Below are 20,661 nucleotides of genomic sequence, written 5' to 3' on the forward strand. Positions count from 1 at the left end.
GTCAGGCAGGTCAAGCCACCAGGAGCGTGCCGGTGCTTGGCAGTGAGGGGTGGGTTCTGTGGGGGTGAGGCCGCTCTGCAGCCCCAGGAGCAGAGGGGGCACCCGCCTGGCTGGAGGGGTGCGGCCATGCCTTCGCCCACAGGATCTGGGAGCCGGAAAGGCCGGTGCACGTCCGCCCTCGCAGCCTCAGACCTCAGTGAGAGAATCTGGGTCCGGGTCTGCCAGTTCGAACTCCTCCTGTCTCTGCCCAGTTGGCTTACTCAAGTGCGGTTAGAGAGCTGCTTGGTACTGCATAGTAATGACGTTTAGGGGAGCTAAAGATAACCCCATAAAATTGCTATAGGAAAATGTAATCATTGATTTCACGACAACAGGCAGATCCCCCTTGTGGTCCGGGGAGGGTCCAGGGGCCCGGCTGCTACGGGGGGCGTTGGAGGCTTCACTGTGGGACTGTTGCCTCGGGCCTCAAGGGTTGTGGGCCTCAGCGCTTGGCCATGCCCCTTTTTTAGGGCCCCTCTGTGTGCGGGTGCTGGGGTGCGCCGGGGCGCATCTGCCGCCCGGTCTCTGGGCTCACAGATGAGTCTGTGGGCGGACGGCAGCTCAGGGGTACAGGCCGGTCCTGGATTCACCCCAGCCCGTCGCTGCAGCCTTGGCAGGGCCTACTTCCTCGTGGGCACGCCCCGGTTCTGTAGGCTCCTAGCGTGGATCCCCCAGCAGCCCGCCGAGCGTCCCCTCAGTCCGACGCCAGCCCCCTGCTGCCCCCCTCTGTGGGGGTCTGCTCCGAGTCTCTCTCTACTTGCCGTCCCGCCCTGGCCTGTGGGGGGCAGGCACTGCTCTTGCGGGCCTGCCGCACCCGGAGCGTCCAGCACGGTCTGGGCATGGCTGCTGCCCCAGTCTGCAGATGAGGAGACCATGCCTACCCAGAGGCCCTGTGGTCCAGGCAGAGCTGTGCCTGGGACCCGGGGCCAGCACCCCACCCCGCTGGCTCAGTGGGGACAGAACTGGGGCGGAGTGTGCCGGAGCTAGGGTGAGCCCCCAGAACAGGCCTAGGCTCACATAAGGTCAGCATCACAAGTGAAGGCCAGCTCCAGCCTTGGCGTGCCGGGAGGGGGCCAGCCGGCCACGTCCCGGCGACGCCCCTGTGGCAGGAACTGTTGAATCCTGTGACCAAGAGCCCCTTGGGTGCACAGCCTCGGGGCTGCTCCGTGAAGCCCCTGTCGTTCTCAGGGCAGTGGCTGGGTGGAGGCGGCTACCTCTGGGTCCTGGTGCACAAGGCCTTTTGCCTGCCTGAGCCAGGAGAGGTCCCGTGGGGTGGCTGTCCCTCCGTGCGCACGGGGCCCAGGCCTGTCACCTGCTGGCTCATGCTGTGCTGGGCCGGGGGCAACTGGCTTCCCAGCTCCCCCACTCTGCCAGAGGCGGGAGCTCTTGCCCTGGGGCCAGGATGCCGCTAGGCTGAGTCCAGGGCAGGAGACAGCCCAGTCACTGCTATTTCAAGGGTTCAAACAGTCTAGGTTTTTCGTTTGTTTAAAAAAAAACAAAACAAAACCAGATACAACGGGTTTACAGAAAATGTGCTGCATTGGACGATTTGTGGTTGACTGATGCATACTTTGGGGGAAAGATGTGATTGCAGGTGTCTGGAGAAGTGGCCTGGGGCTGCCCGGAGGCCCTTCCAGAACCCTCAAAGGGGCTGGGGCAGGGCCTAGAGGGAGGCCTTTGTGGAGCCCAGTGCCTGGCCTGGCCTGGCCTGCCACTGGAGGTTCGCCGTGCTTGCTGTGCGGCGTGTCTGGCCTGCCGTCTGTCCCCTCTGTTCTGTCATGATTACAAGTGCTCGTTAGAAAGATTGCTCTGGCCCAGCCAGGTGTCCCGAGGGCCGGGCTGTTCCCACGGTTCCTGGTTAGTATCTGCTGGCGCTTCTGATCACATACACCACTGGCCAGGCCTGTTCTCACTCCAGGGCTCAACACGTGCGACTTCAGAGCCTGTCCCCCAGGCTAGAAACCATTTCTGTGATTTTACCTGATCGGGAGGGCCTCAGAACCAGTGGCTCTCTCTCAGAGAGTGGGGCTCACCCCACAGTGACTCAGGAGGTCTGTGTTGTGGAGTCCTGGAGCACAGGATGCTCGCTCGTTGCAGAGGGAGGGGGCCCGTGGGCATCTGGGGAGAGGACAGGCAGCCTTCTGTGGTAGTACGCATGTCTAGGTGGCCCTGGCGGGGTGTTTGGTGTGTGTGCCCCAGGGCCCGGAGAAGCTGCTGTTAGTGCTGGGGTGGCCTGGGGCCTGGGAGTCCATATAGTGTGGCGGCAGCACTGAGATGCCCATCCTGCTCTGGGACTCCAGCCCCGCCTCCCACCCAGGATGCCAAGAGCAGGGTTGGTGCATGCAGGGGGCGGGTGGGGGGGTGGGTTGCGCATGTGTGTGTCCGTGCACGGTGGGGCGCCTCAGCCTCCCACCTTGGGACCACGCCCACGTGGCAGGGCCAGTGTCCCCCAGGGGCCCAGACACGGGGTCCGACATTCTGGGTACCCGTGAGCGTGTTTCTGGAGGACGTTAGCATGTTAATCTGTGAAGTGATCTGTGGCGTGAGGGAGGCCGGTGGGGGCTTCTCTGGTCCCCTGGAGGCCTGAGTAGAAGGAAGAGCCAGACCCTCCCCCAGGGTGGAGAGCGCGCCTCCTGCCTGGCCCCTGGAGCAGGTGCCGGGTTTTGTCCGGCCCCCGGAAGAACTGCGCCCACAGTGGGTTCGGGGCCTCCGGGCTCCACACTTGGCAGCTGCGTCCTCGGTGGGAGGGTCACTGTGTGTGGGCGTCCTGCTGCTCTGTGCAGACCCCTGGCTGGCATGCCCTTGACAGCGTGTCGCTCTGGTTCCTCTCTGCAGACTGCTGACCACCGTCTGCTTGGACGACCCTATGTGCCGTGAGGGGGCTGGGCTGGGCCCTGCAGTTGGGTGGCAGCTTCCCGGCAGAGGGCTAGGGGACCATGGGGGCCTATGTGGGAGGGAACAACCTGTGATCGCCCAGCCCTGCCCTTAGGCAGGGCAGGGAACCTGAGAGCTGTGACTGTGAGGGGCGGGGCCCTTGTGTGTCCTGTGGAGTGCCCGCACAGACAGAGTGAGCTGCGGTCCTCGGGACTTGCTCGTTTCTGCCCCGGGGAGGCCTGTGGCCCCGTGCTGACCAGTGGAGCCCGGGAGGCAGGCGCAAGAGAGGGAGGGAGCGGGAGGGAGCGGGAGGGAGCAGGAGCTTCTCCCCGTCTCAGGGCATTTGCACTTGCTGCTCCTCTGGAGGTTCCAGCCCTGCCCAGGAGTCCTCCCTGAGACGTTCGGCGTCTCAGCTGGGGCTGCCCTGCTGTCCAGCTGAGTTTATGCGGGGGGTGGGGGGTGCACCCCAGAGTGCGGAATCGACCTGATGCCCATAGGCAGGGCAGGAGCCGGGAGGTCTAGTGAGCAGGGTTCCATTGTCAGGGGTGGGGGGCAGCGGCCCCTTTGGGCTGAGACGAGCTGGGGCTCGGAGGAGTTCAGCGGGGGCATGAAGGCATCTGACTGGGACTACAGGAGAGGCCGCAGAAATGCTACAGCCTGTGGATGTCCCTGGGGTCTGCTGTCCTAGTGGATGTCCCTGGGGTCTGCTGTCCTAGATGGCGGGCGTGGGGAAGGGTCTCTCCCAGGTCTGGGGAGTCAGGAGCCGCTTGCTGCCCTGGTACGAGCCTGTGGAGCTTTGGGCGGAGCCACGTGGCACGGGCCAAGCTGGTCACCAGACTTAAGGTGGGCTCCCAGCCTTGAGGGTGCCCCAGGACAGGCACCACTGCCAGCCCCGCTCCCTTCCCCTGCTCCTCAGTGAGCCATGGGAAGGGGTGGGGATGCAGGGTGAGCCCCTCCTCATGTACCCTGTCCCTCCTTACTGTCCCCTCAGACAGGAGAGGCCCTGACAGGGCCGGCCTGCATCTGTGTGGCTGGGGCTGTGGGCCCCTCGGGAGAACCTGGGGGTGTGGAACGTCCACGCTAAGCGTGGCGTCCGCTGCTGCCTCTGCTCCCAGTGCAGCCGCGCCTGCTCGCTCCCAGCCCAGGCTGTGGGGTCACACACAGCAGGACAGTCCCGGGGGCTGCCGTGCACGGAAGGGCGGCTCCAGTCTGGCCAGCTGGGCTGGTGCCCCTCACTAGTTCTGGGGATTGTGGGCCCTTCTCACCAGCCGGGAGGTGGCGTGTGGTTCGAAGTTGGAGGACCTCCCCTGCCACGCACAGCAGGTCCCCGTCTAGACTGGGGCTTTGGTTCTCCCTGCCACCCGCCCAGGTGGCCTGAGGCCTGGCTGGGGCCACATGCCCACCTGAGCCCAGAGGCCAGCCTTGAAGAGGCTGCCACAGTTGCCCCACAGGTTCTCAGGAAGCACCGCCTGGGGGGCTGTGAGGATATCACCTGGGATATGGGGGAACACGTCAGCCAGGGGCATCACCTTCATTCAGGCCTTCCTCCCCGCCTCGGGTGAATGCTTTCAGAATCTTCTGGGTCCCTTCCAGTGAGTTCTTGCCTCTTCCTCGGCAGCCAGGTGGAGATGGTAGCTCTTACCGACCCCGTGGACCCAGATGTGAGGCTGGTGGGTGACACTGTGCCTGCTCAGCCCCGTGAAGGCAGGCTGTCCCGGGCCTTGGGCTCGCTGGCAGGACGAGCTCTGTGCTCGGGGCGGTGGGGACCCCACTGCTGCGATTGGCATCGGCACAGCAGCCCCTGCTCAGTAAATCCCTGCTGGCTGTCACTCCCTGTTCTAGGACAGGGCTCCAGGGTCCCTGAGCTCTGTGTATCTGGCCGAGTCAGGGGCTGGTTTCCCAGCACGTGCTTCCACAGTATCAGCGTGCCCGGCTGCATGCGGTTGGGCACATAGACCCCTGGGAGGCTTCGGACCTGGGGACAGTGGTCAGCTGCTGTGGCAGCAGCCATCAGCTCAGGAGTCCAAGCAGCACCCCTAGGAGGACCAGTGCAGCACCTGCTCCATTTTGGGCCACAGATTGGGGGCCCTTTGGAAGCTTAACCGCTGGTCTAGCTGTTTCTACATCACCCTCTGAGCCCCCCAGTCCTGACAGCCCACTGGCGGGGTGAACACCTCAGGTAGGCGCTGTCGCATGCCTAGGGACCCGCCCTCGGAGCACAGCACAGTCTTGCATGGTGTCACCAAGGTCACTGCCAGTTAACCAGCTTTGTCCTTCCTCCCTCACAGAAGGACATGGCCCTGAAGCCACATGAGCGGAAGGAGAAATGGGAACGTCGCCTTGCCAAGAAGCCCCGTGAGTCCGAAAACTGCCCGTCCGCCGAACCAAGTGAGAATGGGCGTCCCCTGGAGATTGGCAGCCCCGAGCAGGACCTGGAGCCTGCCTGTGACCGTGGGAAGAAGAAGGTCCCACTGCAGCCCGCCAAGCAGGTGAGCGCTGGGCCCTGCCCCACTCAGAACCACGGGCTCTGTGCCCTCTCCCCTGGGTGCCCTCGGGGCCGCACCAACACCTGGACACCACCGTCGGCATCTGGGCCTGCCTGGCAACGTGCTCCTTCGTTGTTGGGCATGGGGTAGGCGGCCCACATGGACTGGGGCCCGAGGTAGCCGCTCGCCGTGAGCCCAGATCCTGAGCAGACAGAAGACCTTCCCCCGGTGGGTGACACAGCCAGAGAGGCCAGGCTGGGAGCCCAAGGATGGGGGTGGGGGGGTGTGTGCTTGGGGCAGGAGGGTGCACCTGCTGGTAGGCCGGCCCCGTTGCCCTGTTGCGTCTGTCAGGCTCCGCCGACCACGGGGTGTCCAGGGTGTCTGTAACGCGTGGGGGCCGGGCTCTGCACCAGGTGTTTTCCATCTGCTAACCTTCTGTAGAATGCAGCACATCTTTGGGGGGGGGGGTGTCACGTGACTGATGGTCAGGGGTCCCGGTACAGGGAGCAGCCCACCCCAGGGGCCTCCCTCCACAGCGGCCGGGAGCCGAGTCCTGGGTGGCGGGTGGCGGGGTGGGTGGGGGCATCCTTGCTGTCACCGGAGCCCAGCTGGGATCGGGTGGGGAGACTGGGACCGGGGGACTCTCTCCCGGAGCGTGGGGCTCTCTCCCAGGTGCCGGCTCAGCCCTACAGCTCTTTCCTCCTCGGGGACTCGCTGGTGTGCGCCTCCTTTTCAGAGAGGGGTTCTTCTTGGTGTCTCACACTCCACTTTTGGCTCCCTTGGGGATGGGGCTGCTGGAGAGGGGGCAGCATGTCTCCGGGGCCCGGGCTGGTTGGGGGGTCTGCAGGCACACCTGCCCAGGTGGACACGTGCTCTTTCTTCCATGCAGGTGTGCTCCCCAGAAGGGGGGCCGCTCCCAGCCAACCACTGGGACCAGAACGGCCCGGCCCAGCACCAGCAGCAGCTCCAGCCCAGCCAGCCCCAGGGGTCACTCCCAGCCCCGTGTCAGCGCTGCCAGCCCCGTCGGGCTCTCCCGGACCCCGGGCAGCCCTGCCAGCCCCAGCGGCCACTCCCGGGTCAGCGCAGCTGGCCCCAGCGGTCACTTCTGGGCCCAAGACAGCCCTGCCAGCCCCGGCGGTCACTTCTGGGCCCAGGTCAGCCCTGCCGGCCCCAGCGGCTGCTTCCAGCCCCAGATCAGCACTGCCGGCCCCAGCAGTCACTCCTGGCTCAGCCTTGCCGGCCACGATGGGCGCTCCTAGGCCCTAGGCACCGCTGCCGGCGTCTGCGCTCCCTGCTGGCCCCGTGGCAACGCTGCCGGCCCCTGCGCTCCCTGCTGGCGCCGTGGCACCGCTGCCGGCCCCTGCGCTCCCTCCTGGCCCCATGTCCCCTCTGCCGGCCCCTGCGCTCCCTCCTGGCCCTCTGGCACCGCTGCTGGCCCGTGCGGTCGTGGGTGGCCCCCTGTCTCCGTGGCCAGCCCAGCAGGGCATCCTCAGGACAGCGGTGCCGGCCCCCACAGTCACTCCTCCTGCTGCGTCCACGCCGCCGGCCCACCAGCTCACTCTCAGGCCAGTGCTGCTGTCCCCGGCGGGCTCTCTTAGCCCCTTGCCAGCCCCGGAGGTCCCTCCTAGGCCAACCCAGCCGCCCCCAGGGGTCCCTGCTGGGCCTCAGTCAGCCCCAGCAATTAGTCGAAGCCCCAGAGCACCCTGGCCCCGCAAAACCTTCACTGCTGGGCCCTGGACAGCCGTGCCAACAAAAGCGGCCACTCATGGGCCCGGAACAGCCTCACCCACCCAAGCGGCCACTCCTGGGCCCAGAACAGCCCTGCCGACGGAAGCGGCCCCTCCTGGGCCCAAAGCAGCCCTGCCAGCCCTTGCAGTCCCTTCTGGGCCCCAGCCAGCCCTGCAAACCCCAGCCGTTACTCCCCATCCCTGAGCGCCCTTCACTCCTGGGCCGGCCAGCCCCGCCCCGTCGGCCCCTCCTGGGGCCCCCGAGCCAGCCGCGGCGGTCGCTGCTGGACCTGGTTCGGGCCCGTCAGCCGCAGCTCTCGCTCCTGGCACTGGGCCGTCCCTGCAGGCCCCTGAGGTCACGACGGACTCGATCCTCCACCCCTGCGGTGGCCCGCCAGGCCCCGTCTGTGAGTCCTGGAGCCTGATGCCCATTTCCTAGGCCACCCTGGGTGTGGCTGTGCTGGGCGGATGTGCTGCCGCACTGGCCAGAGGCCTTCTCCGGGCAGGCCGGGCTGTTTGCGGTTGGAAACTGAGGCTCAGCAGAGGCAGCCCCCGGGAGGGCTGCTACCGGGCGGAGGCCCGCCTGCACCAGGAAGAGAGGAGAGGACCCCCAGCATCTTCCCACCTCCCTGCCATGCCTGCCCCCGTCGTGCCCGCTACTTTGGGACACGCACGCTCCTAGGAGAGTGGACACGGCTGCCCCCAAGGGCTTGGGGTTATCGGAGGGGTTCCTCAGTGTCTCGCTGTGCCTCACGAGTGCCCGTGTGTCCTTGTACGTCAGAGTCTGTGCACGCCTCCCCCCTGCCCCGTGTGATAGGCTACAAGTGTGTGTGTGTGTGTGTGCGCGTGCACCTATGTGGTGTGTGTGTGTACGTGCTGTGGGGGTGTGCCAGCTGCAGGCCTTGCACTCTGGGGCCCTGACCCATGTGGCTGGCGTGCATTCCGTGCCCCTAGGCAGAATGTGGGCCCCGCTGGAGCCAGGCCGCAGGTCCCGCTCACCTCCCCTCTGCAAAGGGCAGCGATGCATGTCCATCTCCAGTGTTCTGTGAATGCAGGGAGGGGACGTGGGGGCATCAGGGCTGTCTGTGGCCACGTAGGAGCTGCTGGTGACAGGAGGGTGTCCCCCCGACTCCCCTACTCCGCCTCCACCCCAGTGGCTAGGCGCTGAAGCAGAGGCAGAGTCTCCCGTCCCCCTAGCTCTGGACCAGGAGGGTTGGGGCCATTCTCGGAATGCCTCCTCCTGGCCTCCCACTCAGCCCCCATGCAGCTTCCTAGCTGTTGGCCCCCCAGGACGTTCCCCGTCGGGACGGACCTCACACTACAGGGCTTTCTCTGCCCTCTGCCCATCCCACGCCTGAGCTAGGGGGTTTTCCATTCCTCACCCCAGACCTCTGGCTCAGGGCAGTCCCACACTGGTGCTCCTGGAGTCCTGGGCATGAGGCAAGGAGCTCACTTCTGACCCTCCAGAGTAGGAGGATCTCTGGGGGAGGGAGCAGCAGCTCCTGGGGGTTGCCCTGGCCAGGCTCCCGGACGCCCTTTGTGTGCCTAGTCTCACTGAGCCGCGACGGCCACTCCAGTGCTGATCCCGTTCATGGAGGCTGGGAGGCACACCCCCCCCCATCCCATTTGCTCATGAGGACACTGGCTCTCCGGGGTCCCCACTGGCTGGGTGTGGGGGCCGCCCAGCACCCAGAGCAGGGCTTACGGGCATCTGGTCCTCACCCAGGGTCTCCCAGAAACGCGGGGCTTATTTTTCTGATTAAAGAAAATAAAAAGTGCCGTGCCATTATTTTTATGACCGCATCAGTGAGTGTGTGTCATACGTGAAGTGATTTATTCCGACAAGTGGTTTTCTGCGCGTCTGGACCTGCCTCCTGATCGCTGCGGAAAGCAGCCTAGGGATGGGGCTGCCCAGGGAGGGGTGCGCAGCCTGGGCACAGCTCACCGTGCTGTGTGCTGTGCGTTCGGGGGGGCCGTGCTCGCCACGGTCCCCCAGCAGACCGTCTCAGCCAGCCCCCACATCCCTGCCGTGTCCCTCGGAGCCGCTGCTCAGGAAGGGGTCTCTTTCTAGGTGTCACAGAAAGTGCCTCTGAGAATTTGTCCTGGATTGCTGGTACTCCCGGCGTCCCCTCCCTCCTGTTGACCGAGGGGGGCAGTGTTGGGATCTCTGTCTTCTGGGTCCTGTGCAGGCTCGTGGGTGGGCCAGGCAGGTGCCAACGGGCACAGCTGCTGCCTTTCCAGCCCTTCTGCTCTGGGAATGTGGCCCTGGCACGTGAGTGCCTGAGTGGGGGAAGCAGCACTAATAGAATGCTGATCTGTGGGAGGGCGGGAGACTGAGTCCCCTGGGCTGGGCCCACCCCTTCCAGTCTGGAACGGCCCCGCTGTGAGTGAGCCCCACGGGGCCCCTGGGCCCACGCTCTTCCTTGCCTGCTTACTTGCTGAACCATCTGATCCCAGAGGGGTCTCCTGGGGCTCCTGCTAGCCTTGGGTTCAAAGTGACAGGACCCTGAAGGGGAGGGCACTTTGGGGAGACACCCACTTGCCGTCGGGAGACTAGACCAGGTGTGCCACGTCCTGGGGGGCGGGGGCGGGGACGGGAGGGGGCTGCTGCCACCTTCTGCTGTAAGGAGATGAGGGTTTTGTGTGGCCAGATCTTGGAGGTTTCTGAGAGCATCTGGTGATACGAGTTTTTCTGTGTTTTTGGAGATTTTTGAAATGATGGTGGCTCCTTCCAATGTCGTGAGCCACCTTACCAGCTAAAGGACACGGCTGTGTGGGACCTGTGTGACCTGGGGTAGAGGCTTGGACCCTGGCAGCTCACATGGCCTCGAGGCCAGAGGTGTGGGGTATGGTCCGCCCTGTTGTGGGTAGACTGGGGGAAGCTTGACCTGAAAGTTGGGTGTAGGTTGAGTCCTTGGGAGTGCTGTGGGTCTGAGGGAGGCCCAGGGTTGCTCTAGGGGACTCCCTGAATGCAGACAGGAGCCTGGGGGCAGTGCTCTGCAGGGGTCTCCCTCCGAGCCCTACAGCCCGCCCCACGTCAGCCTCCTGCCTCCGCCTCCCCATCTGCGGATGGGGCCCTGAGGAGGAGACCATGCCTGGTCCCTGCCAGGCCGGTGAGGAGCAAGGACGGTGGCGGTGGCTGTGGTTGTTCGCTGGGAGAAAGGAGGCGCCTCCAGGTGCACCTGGCGGAAGGTAGGATGACCCTGGGAGGGCAGGGGCCCAGGCACGGGGACAGACCTGGTGGGCCTCACCCAGCGCTCTGCAGACACAGCCAGTCCAGGATTCCTGCGAGGAGCTTGTCCGCGCCACGCACACAGCCGCGCGCGTGCGCCTCTGCCTAGCGGCGGTGCTCCACGAGCAGGCCCAGAGCTCGGATGACTGCCAGGGTGACTGTCCTGACAAGTCCTGCCCTCTCGCGTGGAGGGCCCAGGGAGGAGGAGCCCCTGGACTGCCCCCTCGCTCGCTGACCGAGGATTCCACGAGCACCTCCGTGAACGGGCTGCTCCTGGCACGGAAGAGGCGTCCTGGAACTCTGTTCTCGCAGACGCTTAGCGCGTCAGAGAGGCCAGGGTGCATCGGGGCAACACCGCTGCCTGGCCCTCCCGGCCTGGCCCGAGGCTGCAGTGACCGTATGGCCACACAGCCTGCCCACACCAGGGGGCTTTAAGGGAGGCGGTGTCCACGTCCCACCATCTGCTTTGCCTGGGGTGGGGTTTGGCAAGAACCCCGCCCCAGGGCCAGGGTTGGGGGACCACCAGCCTCCCAGAGGGGCCGTGGGACCCCGTGCAAACACTTGTCTGAGCCTGCAGGCGCAGCTGAACAGCGGTGCTGTCGGGGGGGGCGGGTCATGATGAGAGCCACACACAGCTGGGAACACTCGTGGCCATGCTGAAATTCAAGAACAGGAGACAAAATTGATATCTAATGTTCCATGTTCAAAGTGCTATCAGTGGGACATTTCCCCTCTCCGCAGAGCAAGTCTTAGGAAGGTGGTGTGTCTCTTGCTCTGCTCCGTTCAGACCCATCCATTCACGGGCTCCGTAACGATGTGACTTCTAGGCTGTGGCATGTGGAGGGTCCACAGTGACCTGTCTCTGCGAGTCTCTCCTCACTCGTGGCTCTTGCTGGCTGGCTCATGGCTCACGCTCAGCCGCCTGTGGTTTGAATCCCTGCCAGCCCGCAGAGCTGAGCGGGCCCGCCCAGCAGCTCCCCTCGGATGCCACAGCCCGGGTACCGAGCACGAACGGGCCGGAAGACATCCGCGCTGAGCCTCCCCCGGCCTCGGGAGAGCTGGCATCTGCCCAGATGATGGGCCGGAGACAGGCAGCCGCCTTTCCCTGCTCCCCGCCACCACGCGAGGCCGGTCCTTGACTTCCACCTTCTAAATGTCTCTCAGAATGAGATCTCATTAGAAAATAATTCCGAGGAAATGGCCATCAAAATCCGTCGTCTGCGCTCACAGTCACACCCCGGTGCCCGTGCTGGAGGAGGACACGGGTCTGAGGCCGGTGACCGCCAGAAACTGGAGATGATGGACCAGAAGGAAGGAATGACGCTGACAAGAGTGGGCATTCACGGACCGGGAAACCGTGGCAGACACGGGCAAGGCCGGAAGTTGTTTCTTTGAAGGCACCAGCGACACAGCCCCGGCCAGACGGATGGAGAGTAAAGGTGCTCAGGGACCAGGGTCGCGCCACAGGTGTCCGGACAGGCCCGGGCCGTCGCCGTCTGAGGGGGCAGGCTGCCGAGCAAATACAGTCTGAGCCCGCAGACTGAAACGAAGCGGACGGCCCGGGTGGTCGCTCACCCGTGGAGGAAGGGAGCTCCGCGACGCGGCCCTGCCCGCCCCCGCCAGCGCCTCGGTCTGTCTCACGGTGCCCGCCAGAAGGCAGACCTCCTGCCACAGGCCCCAGGGGCTGCCACACCCAGGACGTTTTCCGACCACGAGGAGGTGGCAGCAGGTCGCCCTGCGCTCACCCGGGCAGCTCTGTCCCCGCGGCCTCTGCCCTTGCCCTTGAGCCTCCCCTGGCAGGCCGTGGTGGTGGCAGCCACTGACCTCCAGGGCTCTGTCCCCTGCCATCTGTGGTGGCGAGGTTCCTCTGCAGAGCCCGTTTGAGCATATCCTCCCCCTCTGCCCTCAGTAAAGTCCGATTCTTGGTGCCCTGAGTCCCCCTCCTGTCCTGACATGTCTGCCTTTTGGCCGACTGACGACCCTCGAGGCTCGGCGTCCGGCTCCTCTAGGCACCTCGCGCCGCGGGCAGCTGCGTTCGCTCACGGCCGGGCCGCACGACCCTGGGCCTGGCCGAGGCCGGTGCTGGGGGAGGCAGCTGGGGGGCTGCCGTCCGTGCTGCTCTCCGCGGGTGTCCCGTCAGCGCCGGGCGTCCTGCGGGAGCCTCTGGCTCTGCCTGCTGTGTAGCCTCTGTGAGCAGCGTGTCGCTACTCCCGCAGCGTTGTGGCATTGGCGCAGTCACTAGGTGCCCCCTCCTGACTCTTTCCCAGGCCAGGGGTTCTGCTCCGGGCAGGGGGTGGGGAGGGGGGGCACCTGGGGCTTCCAGGTGGCTCCACCCCTCCTTCCCCCCCCCACCCCCCCGGGCCAGGCTGGGCCACGCACGCTGGGCGCCTAACCCCTCCTCTTCCCTTCAGGTCCGTTCCTCGTCCATCAGGCAGGGTGTCTGCAATGTCTCCCATGCAGGCCCGGGCCCTGTGCGTGCGGGGTTTGTCCTTGTGGCTGCCCTAGTTCTCTCGCTCGTAGAACAGACATCTCCAGCCTCCGTGCGGGACCCTCTCGAGTCCCCTCCCGGGCGCCTCCCCAGCCTCAGGCTGGGTCTCAGGTGCTGGGGCGGGGCTGCTGCAAGCCCCGAGCTCCCACCCCAGACCTGACGCTCACAGGAACCGAGCGGCACGCCCTGCATGGCGTGGGGGGGCTTCAGTGCAGGTGCTGTTGCGAGGGTGGAGGAGAGGCGGGTTGCAGGGTGGCAGGCACCCGCCGCCCTCTAGGCCCCACCTGCCAGGTCATCCCAGCCCTGCCCCGGAGGGAAGCACTCAGCATCCAGTATGAGCTTCGGGTCACTGCCCGTCTGGGTCCGGGATGCAGCAGGGTGCAAGAGAGAGACAGTCCCTGCCTTCACGAAGTTTGGATTCCAGTGGGGAAGACAGGTGTGCAACGGGTGGAGGGATTTTGAGGTACCCACGGGCGTGCCCGCAATGGGAGAAGCTCCTGTAGACGGCTCAGGGAGCCTCTCCCAGCATGCCCAGGGGCCGCAGAGCACCTGGCACTCCGGGGGGGCGGTGGCCAAGCCCCTGGCACTCGGGGGGGGGGGGGCAAGCGCCTGACATTCCTGGGGGTGGCGGCCGAGAACCTGGCACTCCAGTGAGGGACGAGCACTTGGCACTCCAGTGGGGGGAACGGCCGAGCGCCTGGCACTCCCGGGGGAGGGCAAGCGCCTGGCATTGCCAAGGGTGGGGGCGCTATACAGGCGCCACTGGGGGTCGTCAGCAGTGCAGGGTGTGAGCTGGTGGATGATTTTAAAAACTTGTGCTGGCGGCCAACAGGCAGGCCAGCCGCTCTGTTTGGGCAGCCGCCGAGCAGGAGCCTTCTGCTGCGCAAGAGGCTTCTTGGTGGCTTGAATCGGGTCATTACCTTCTAGAAAGATGGGGACATCTCCCAAGCAGGTGATGGAGGCCGGATGGAGCCCAGAGGGCCCCTCGCCCGCCCACTCTGATAGAGTTCTGGGGCGGGACAAGGCGGCTCATCTTGTTCCTCTAGCAAGGGGGGCCACACCCAAGCAGAGATACGGACCTCCCACAGCTTGTGTCCCCTGGAGCCTGCTGGCCACGCATCTGCTCGGGTAGTGGCCTCAGTGTCATCCCTTACCAGCTGCGGTGCGTCATGTGCGTCTGTCCATCATCCACCAGGCCGTCATCCACCCAGCGGCCCGTCTGAGTCTCCCGGAAGAGCAGGGAGCAGTGGAAGGGACGGCCAGCCTCGGAGGGCTGCGGTCTGTGCCTGGGTGCTGGGCTGTTGTGGGAACGCTCGCACTACCTGAGTCCCCTTCACGGCTCCAGACCGAAGTCAGGGACCGACTTTTCGCATGATGCTGGAGACAGACACACCGACCAGTGATCCTGTGTCACGTTCAGAGGGACCCTTGGGGCCCCGGGATCCTGTTCGATGTAGGAGTGGACAGAGGGTTGGGAAGGGTTATCTGGAAAAAGTGGGGTCAAGCTTATAACTCGAGTAGGTGTTAGCCCAGGGGAGTGGGAGCACCGGCTCCCCTCGCAGCTGGTTGCACGGGGGCGCTCCCCGGGCGTCTCAGCAGCGCCACCCCGCGTCACCGACGGAGCTGCCATCAGTCGGGGCACACCAGCCTGAGAACACCCAAGCTTAGCCGTGACCCATTTCTCACATTCTAGGAGGGGTGTTGAGCTCACACAACAGAGCCCAGAGGCTGTGCACGCAGCCTCGTATGTTGGGGGGGCCTTTGTCCCACTCTCCAGTGCCCGAGTGGTCTTGCACTGTCTGCGTGAAGGGCCCCTCCCTGAGCTGGCCTTGCTCCGTGGCCTTGCCCCAGGCACTGGTGCTCCCCGCCGCAGCCTCTGCCAGCTTCACTGTAGAACCGGGACCTACAGCACAGGCCTCCGCCAGCCGTGGGTTCGGGCGCTGGGGCTTAGAGGGCGGACGCGCTGAACAGAACACAGCAATCCTATGACACGCTCTCTGTGATTATGTGCCATGGGGAGGGCGGTCGTCACACATGCCGGCTGGGATGGGGTGCAGGTTCTGCGGGGTCGGGAGGCCCCACTGAGCCCCAGGGAGCTGGACACGTGTTGCTGGTGGGAAGAGCAAGTAGTAAGGGACCACCGGGCCTGGAGGTACATGAGCAAGCTTCCTGGCAGAGCTGTAGGTTGACAGCCCTGGCCGGGGACGCTGACGCCCAGGGAGTGAGGGCATACCGGGCCTGGGCCGTCCTGTCTGCCCCCGGAGCACTGCTGTCTCCCACCTCCTGGGCCCGCCCTTAGCAGCATCCTCCGGACTGGCTGCCCAGTCCCCTCAGCCCCAACACCCCCCACCCCCGTGGCCTGATTGCCAAGTGGAAGCACACGTTGCCCGTCTGGGCTGGTGTGCTGGGCGGCCGGCCCAGGAGGTAGATGCTTTCTTCTGGGATGTGCAGTGTGGCCTGGGCTGGAGGGCCCTGCTGTGAGGAGGTCAGGGAAGGACGGCTATCTGGGGAGCTGTCTTGGGAGGGGGTTTTTCATGGGTGAGTTGCCATGGCCTCAGTGTTCCTGCCAGAGAGCTCAGAGCCCCAGGGTGCTCCTGGTAGGCCCCAGTCTGAGAGTAGCGTCTCTCACCCCATAGTCTGATGGCAGTGCCCTGTCATGCTAGTCTAAGGGAATTGTTCTCTCCCCACCTTACTGAGAGCCATGACCTGGCCCTGCCAGATGGAGGCAACCCCCCGCTCCGCCCCAAGTCTGAGAGCATGCTCTGGGGGCATGCCGCCGTGCAGGAGCCGACTGTGACAAGAATTTACAAGCCAGCGTCCAGACTATTGGCCGCCGAGCCCAGCTGTGGTGTGTTTACACCGCAGAACCCATACGGCTCCATTTGAGGGCTCCCACTCCCGCGTCTTTCTCCGTGGGGCCGTTCTCCACTCTTCTGTTGGCCTTCTGACTTGCCTACACACCTTTCTCCCTGAAGCCCTCCCTGGCAGCCCTGTCTTTTTTCCCCTGCTGTCGTCTGGGTACTTGTGGCTGTCTGCCAGCCACGTGCCTGTCTCTTCTTTGTAGGCTGCAGGAGGGTGGAAATGTGTGTCTGTTGTGTTTGCTGCCCAGAACAGAGCCAGTTTATAGGCACCCCGTAAGCATTGGGTGGGTGGGCTGGTGGGCAGGTGGACGGGTAGGTGGATGGACAGGTGGGTGGGTCGATGGATGGGCATGTTGATGGGTAGGTGGGGGTAGGGGTGGACTGATGGATGGATGGATGCATGGGTGGTTGGATGGATGATGGGTAGGTGGGTGTGTGGGTGAATGGATGGGTGGGTAGCTGGAGATGGGTGAGTGGATGGACCACAAGGCCCAATGGTGGGCACAGGCACAGGGGCTCCCGCCTAGCCTCCCAGGGCATTCAGGGCACCCTCTGGCCCTGGACATGGACTTGAAGGCCCTAGCGACTCTGATCTCATCTCTCCAGCTCCAGCTGGCGGCAGAGGCGTGCCGTCTCTGACCCCACCCCTGGCTTAGCTGGCCAGCAACATTTCTGAGCAGCTAGGGGAGGAGATGGGGCTACCGGACAGCCGAACCCCAGCTTGAGCTGTTTGGGGTCGTGGCCTGGGGACAGAAGTCGGTGACCAGCCAGCCCGTTATGTCTGGGATTGGCGTGGTGCTCAAGATGCAGGACTCAGTTTTGTAGGACTTTCTGGGAAATGGGGCTTTAGAGCCAAAACTGGCCCCGTGAGAAAGGGTGATAGACCCCAGCCTGCCCCACCTGCGGGGTACTGCTGAGGAGTCGGGCTGAGGCTTCCTTTCTGGGGCCCAGCTCAGAGAGGAGACAGGCTGCTTATGTGCGTGCGGTGGAATGTGGCGCCCTCCCCCTTCCAGTTCCAGCCGTGTGAGGTCCTAGTGTAGTCCCTCCGTCTCCTCTCCTCTTACTGGGTGAACTTGTGCAGTCAACAGTCTTCCCCACGGTGCATGGTAGTCCTGCACTGGTCCTTCCCTGGACCAGTGAGAAACCTGTGGTTTCTCTGGCTCTAGCTTTTCTCTCCTGGGGCAGGGACCCTGCCCTGGGCTCAGGCTGAGCTTCTGTCCCCCAGCAGTGACAGAGTGGAGCTCATGAGGGTGAGGACTAATGGTCACAGCCGTGATCTCCACTGGAGCCACAGTAGAATCTCCCAGAGGGCCTGCTGACACAGAGTTTGAGTTTCAAATTCAATAAGCCTGGCGTGGGTTCGTGTTCCGAACAAGTTCCCGGTGCTGCGGATTCCGCCGGCCCAGTGACCCTGCTTTGAGAAGCACTGGACTATAGCTCTCGGTTTCTTAGGCTTCCCCCAGCGAGGCAGCAAGGAAGGTCCCCCATGCCCCCGTGTTCTCCACTTTGGGGAAGGGCTGTTGTGGGGTGCAGAGCAGTGGGAGCCTGCAGGTGACAACAGTGACACCTGGTGGCTTCTTGGGGCTGGCCCAGGGCTCAGGCAGACAGAACCACATCACACGCACACACACTGCGTCACACGCACACCGCATCACACACACGCGCACACATAAGCGTGCACACACATTGCAGCACACGTGCACACATGCATGCGCACACACAGTGCCGCGCACACACTGCAGCACACTCGCACACGCGTGCACACACACACTGCGTCACGCACGCTGCAGCACACGCGCGCGCGCGTCCCGTCACATGTGAGGGACTTGGTGGCATCGCATTTCACAAGTGAGGAAGCTGAGACTTGGAGAGTCAGGAGAGGCCGCACTGGTCAGGGGCTGTACATGGGGCGCTCAACCAAGTAGGAAGGAGCACAGGAGGCAGGGGTCCCCCAGGCCCGGGATGTGGGGCCAGGACCCTGCCCTCGGCCTGCCTCGGAGAAGGAGGCTGGTGCTGAGGCCTGGGCTTTCCTGGGGCCCTAGCACCCGCGGCCTTGGGCTGGGGATTGTGGGCACTGGTTCTGTCTTGTCATTTATACTCTGCTGGCCGACAACCCAGGGCCCATGGCTTTGGGGGCTGTACCCCCATCTTGGGACCTGGGGTGGCCGTGGGGAGCAGGGGCTCTGAGGGCTGCCTCGAGAGAGGCTTCTGGCTGAGCCTGCCGTGACATGCACAGGAGCAGGGACCCAGGTCCCGAGGGTGTTTCCCAGGACTCAGGAATGCTCTAGATCATGGCCGTTGTGCTCTGCAGACGCATCTTTGCGCAGGGGCCAAGCTAATCTTCCCTGTATTGTTCCAATTTTAGTATATGTGCTGCCGAAGCCGGCACTTGCAGACCCATCTTGACCTTTGGCCCGGTCAGGATCTCCAGGCTGGAGGGTGTTTGAGACAAAAGGGCTGGACGTGGAGGACTGGCCGGAGGCTCCGGACCCAGTCAGACCTCACTGACCCTGGTCATGGGGTGCATTCTGCACGCTCCTGCACTCGTGGGCACTGCGCTGAGCTAGGAGGCTTGGGGGCAAAGAGGAGGGCGGGACACCCGTACCCCTCGCGGTGTCCCCACGCTGGTGAGGGGTCAGCGGCCACCTGGGTCTGCTCCACGGAAGATGCCAGGCACACAGACGGGGTGTGGATGGTCCGCGGGTGTCCCACACGCTGACAGAGAGGACACAGCTGCGGGATCTGTGGGAGCTGCGGGAGCTGGGAAGCTGGGTGGTCGGGAGGTGGTGGAACCCCGGACAGAGAGTGGGGGAGCCCAGGACACCTGAGCCATGTGGTTGGGGCTGGTGACTGCAGTCTACAGCGCTCTGAAGTTATTTCCCAGTGAGAAGGAAAAAAGGAGCAGGAATTTTGGGTTCACTTAACTTTCTGGGCTTGGTTTGGCCACCTGTCAAGTGGGCACAAGCGTCCGATCTCTTACGGGCTTCTGCGTGAGAGGGGGCAGGGCGCTGGCCGGCGTACACCAGGGCGGCGGCTGTGCTTCTAGATGCAGAGCCAAGGCACAGAGAGGTCCAGCGGTGGCCCGGGGCCACACAGTGGAGAGTGGCCGGCCCACACTTGTCTGCGCACACCTGGGACCATGGTAGTGTGGGTGCTGCAAGGGTGGGTGAGCGGCCACTGGCCTGTCCTGGAAGCCCGGTGTCCGGCTCCCCGGTGCAGTGAGATGGGGCGGGGCGGCCCACCGCTCCGGCTCCGGGAAACCAGGGCAGCGCTCACAGCGGCGTTGTGTCACTGTGTGTCGTCTGCTCTTCCGGGTGTCTGTGCTCCGAGTGGTGAATGGTCAGCTCCGCAGAGCCTTGCGCCGCTGCCCTCGCTCTGGGCCGTGGCCTGGGGCTTAGTGTGGGTGAGCAGAGCAGGGCAGGGGTGAGGAGCCTGACCCTGGCCGGGCCCCCGCCTTGCCCCCACAGGCAGAGGGCTTGGGTCTGTGTTTGCTGAGCCTGCCTCTCCCTGTCCCCAGATGAAGGTCACCGCGTCCAGAGGGGGCGACCGCCACAGTGGGGACGACAGCCTCCACGAAGCCACCAGCTCCCGGACGAGCAGTTCTCGGGACCAGCTCAGTGACGTGAGTGCCCCAGCTGCTTTGCTCAGCCAAACGCTCCTGCGTCCCTCGGGTGCTCGCGGCCGGCCCCCCACCCCCGCAGACACTACGGGCCTGCGCTTAGCACCTGAGACTCACTGGGGGCTTTGCCTTTGCAATTAGCATTTTGCCTTCATTAAAACATGATTTTTCGGTAATTAGGACTTCCGCACTAGGAGGGGTTTAAATGGGTAACCCGGAAGAGGCCCCGGCAGGAGCCATGGGGAGGCCCTTGTCCAGCGGGGTGGCCTGCCCTCACCCATGGGTGCTGCTGGTAGGGCAGTGGGTGGGGAGCAGGGGCCGTGGTGGGAACAGCGGAGGGCAGTGCTTCTGGCCTGGTGGGCGGGCCTGCTGAGGCCTCTGGGAGCAAGGGCGTTCTGGTCTGGGGACAGACAGTGCCCCAGAGGACAGGCCCCTGAGCCTCGATGACCAGGGCAGCACGGGGAGGATTGCACTTGGGACGTGGCCCGCCGCCGTAGGCGTGTTGGGTGCCCTCCAGGGCCCCTGGCTCTCCCTGGCCACAGCCACTTGGAGGAGGGGGTAGGTGGGCACAGCGGGGGATTAGGATGGAGACCGGGGTGAGGGGTCCCAGGAGGGAGTGCTTCGGGGTGTTGGGGGGCCCCGAGAGGCTTTTGTCTTCCTAACCCCCTGCTGCAGAAGCACGGAGGCTGGGGGCTGGGCTTCTGGATGATTGAATGGAGGGAGCGTCTCTCATTATCATCTCAATAGGGGCCTGGGGCGCGGCCGGTGGGGGGGCGGGGCCCGGAGGAGGGCTAATTGCCCGGCCCGAGCTTGCTGCCACAAGATGGGAAAATAGGCTGGTAATTGTCTGGGGCCGTGGGGCTGCCCTACTTTGGACGCTAATTGCCAGTGGGACGCGTGAAGACGGATTCTGAGCACATCAGGGACAGCCCTGAGGGCGCACGCTTGGAGAGCAGTTACAGCAGCCCCCCGCCCCCCGCCCCCGCCGGCAGGGCTTAGCAGTGGGCTTCCCAGCCCCGCCAGCCGGCCCTGCCAGCATCTGCCTGGGGAAGGAAGGGTCCCAGAGCCCCGGCCTGGCCGGATGGGGTACCGTGTGCAGCACAGAGAAGTCCAGGCTGCACCACACACCCCGTGGTCACCCACCGTCCTGGAGGAATCTGCAGCCAGACCTCCGTTCCCCCCAGCAGGCTCTGGACCCTGGTCTGCTGGTCCTGGACGAGCCTGCACTGGCCCGCTGAGCACCTGCTCGCCACCCTACACCGCCCCCCCATCTACCTGCCCCCCCCCCGTCCCCCCAGCCCCACAGCAGAATGCCCTTTGTCTCGCAGCCGCGCG

The 20,661-nt window shown here is 64.9% G+C and overlaps 1 protein-coding gene across 11 annotated transcripts in view; it reads left to right on the forward strand.

Moving 5' to 3' along the window:
* FBRSL1 (fibrosin like 1) overlaps positions 1-20,661 on the forward strand; it is a 79,949-nt gene that overhangs the window by 11,582 nt on the left and 47,706 nt on the right. For 10 of the 11 annotated variants that reach the window (XM_080821284.1, XM_080821276.1, XM_080821275.1 and 7 more), the window contains exons 2-3: positions 5,202-5,402; positions 19,225-19,329. In XM_080821284.1, coding sequence (XP_080677410.1) covers positions 5,202-5,402; positions 19,225-19,329 — 306 coding nt within the window. Of the gene's footprint in view, positions 1-5,201; positions 5,403-6,288; positions 8,923-19,224; positions 19,330-20,661 lie in introns of those variants that run through there. The other variant, XM_080821277.1, reaches the window with a different exon arrangement.

The sequence above is a fragment of the Martes martes genome (genome assembly GCF_963455335.1).
Source record: "Martes martes genome assembly, chromosome: 13".
NCBI classification, from domain to species: domain Eukaryota; kingdom Metazoa; phylum Chordata; class Mammalia; order Carnivora; family Mustelidae; genus Martes; species Martes martes.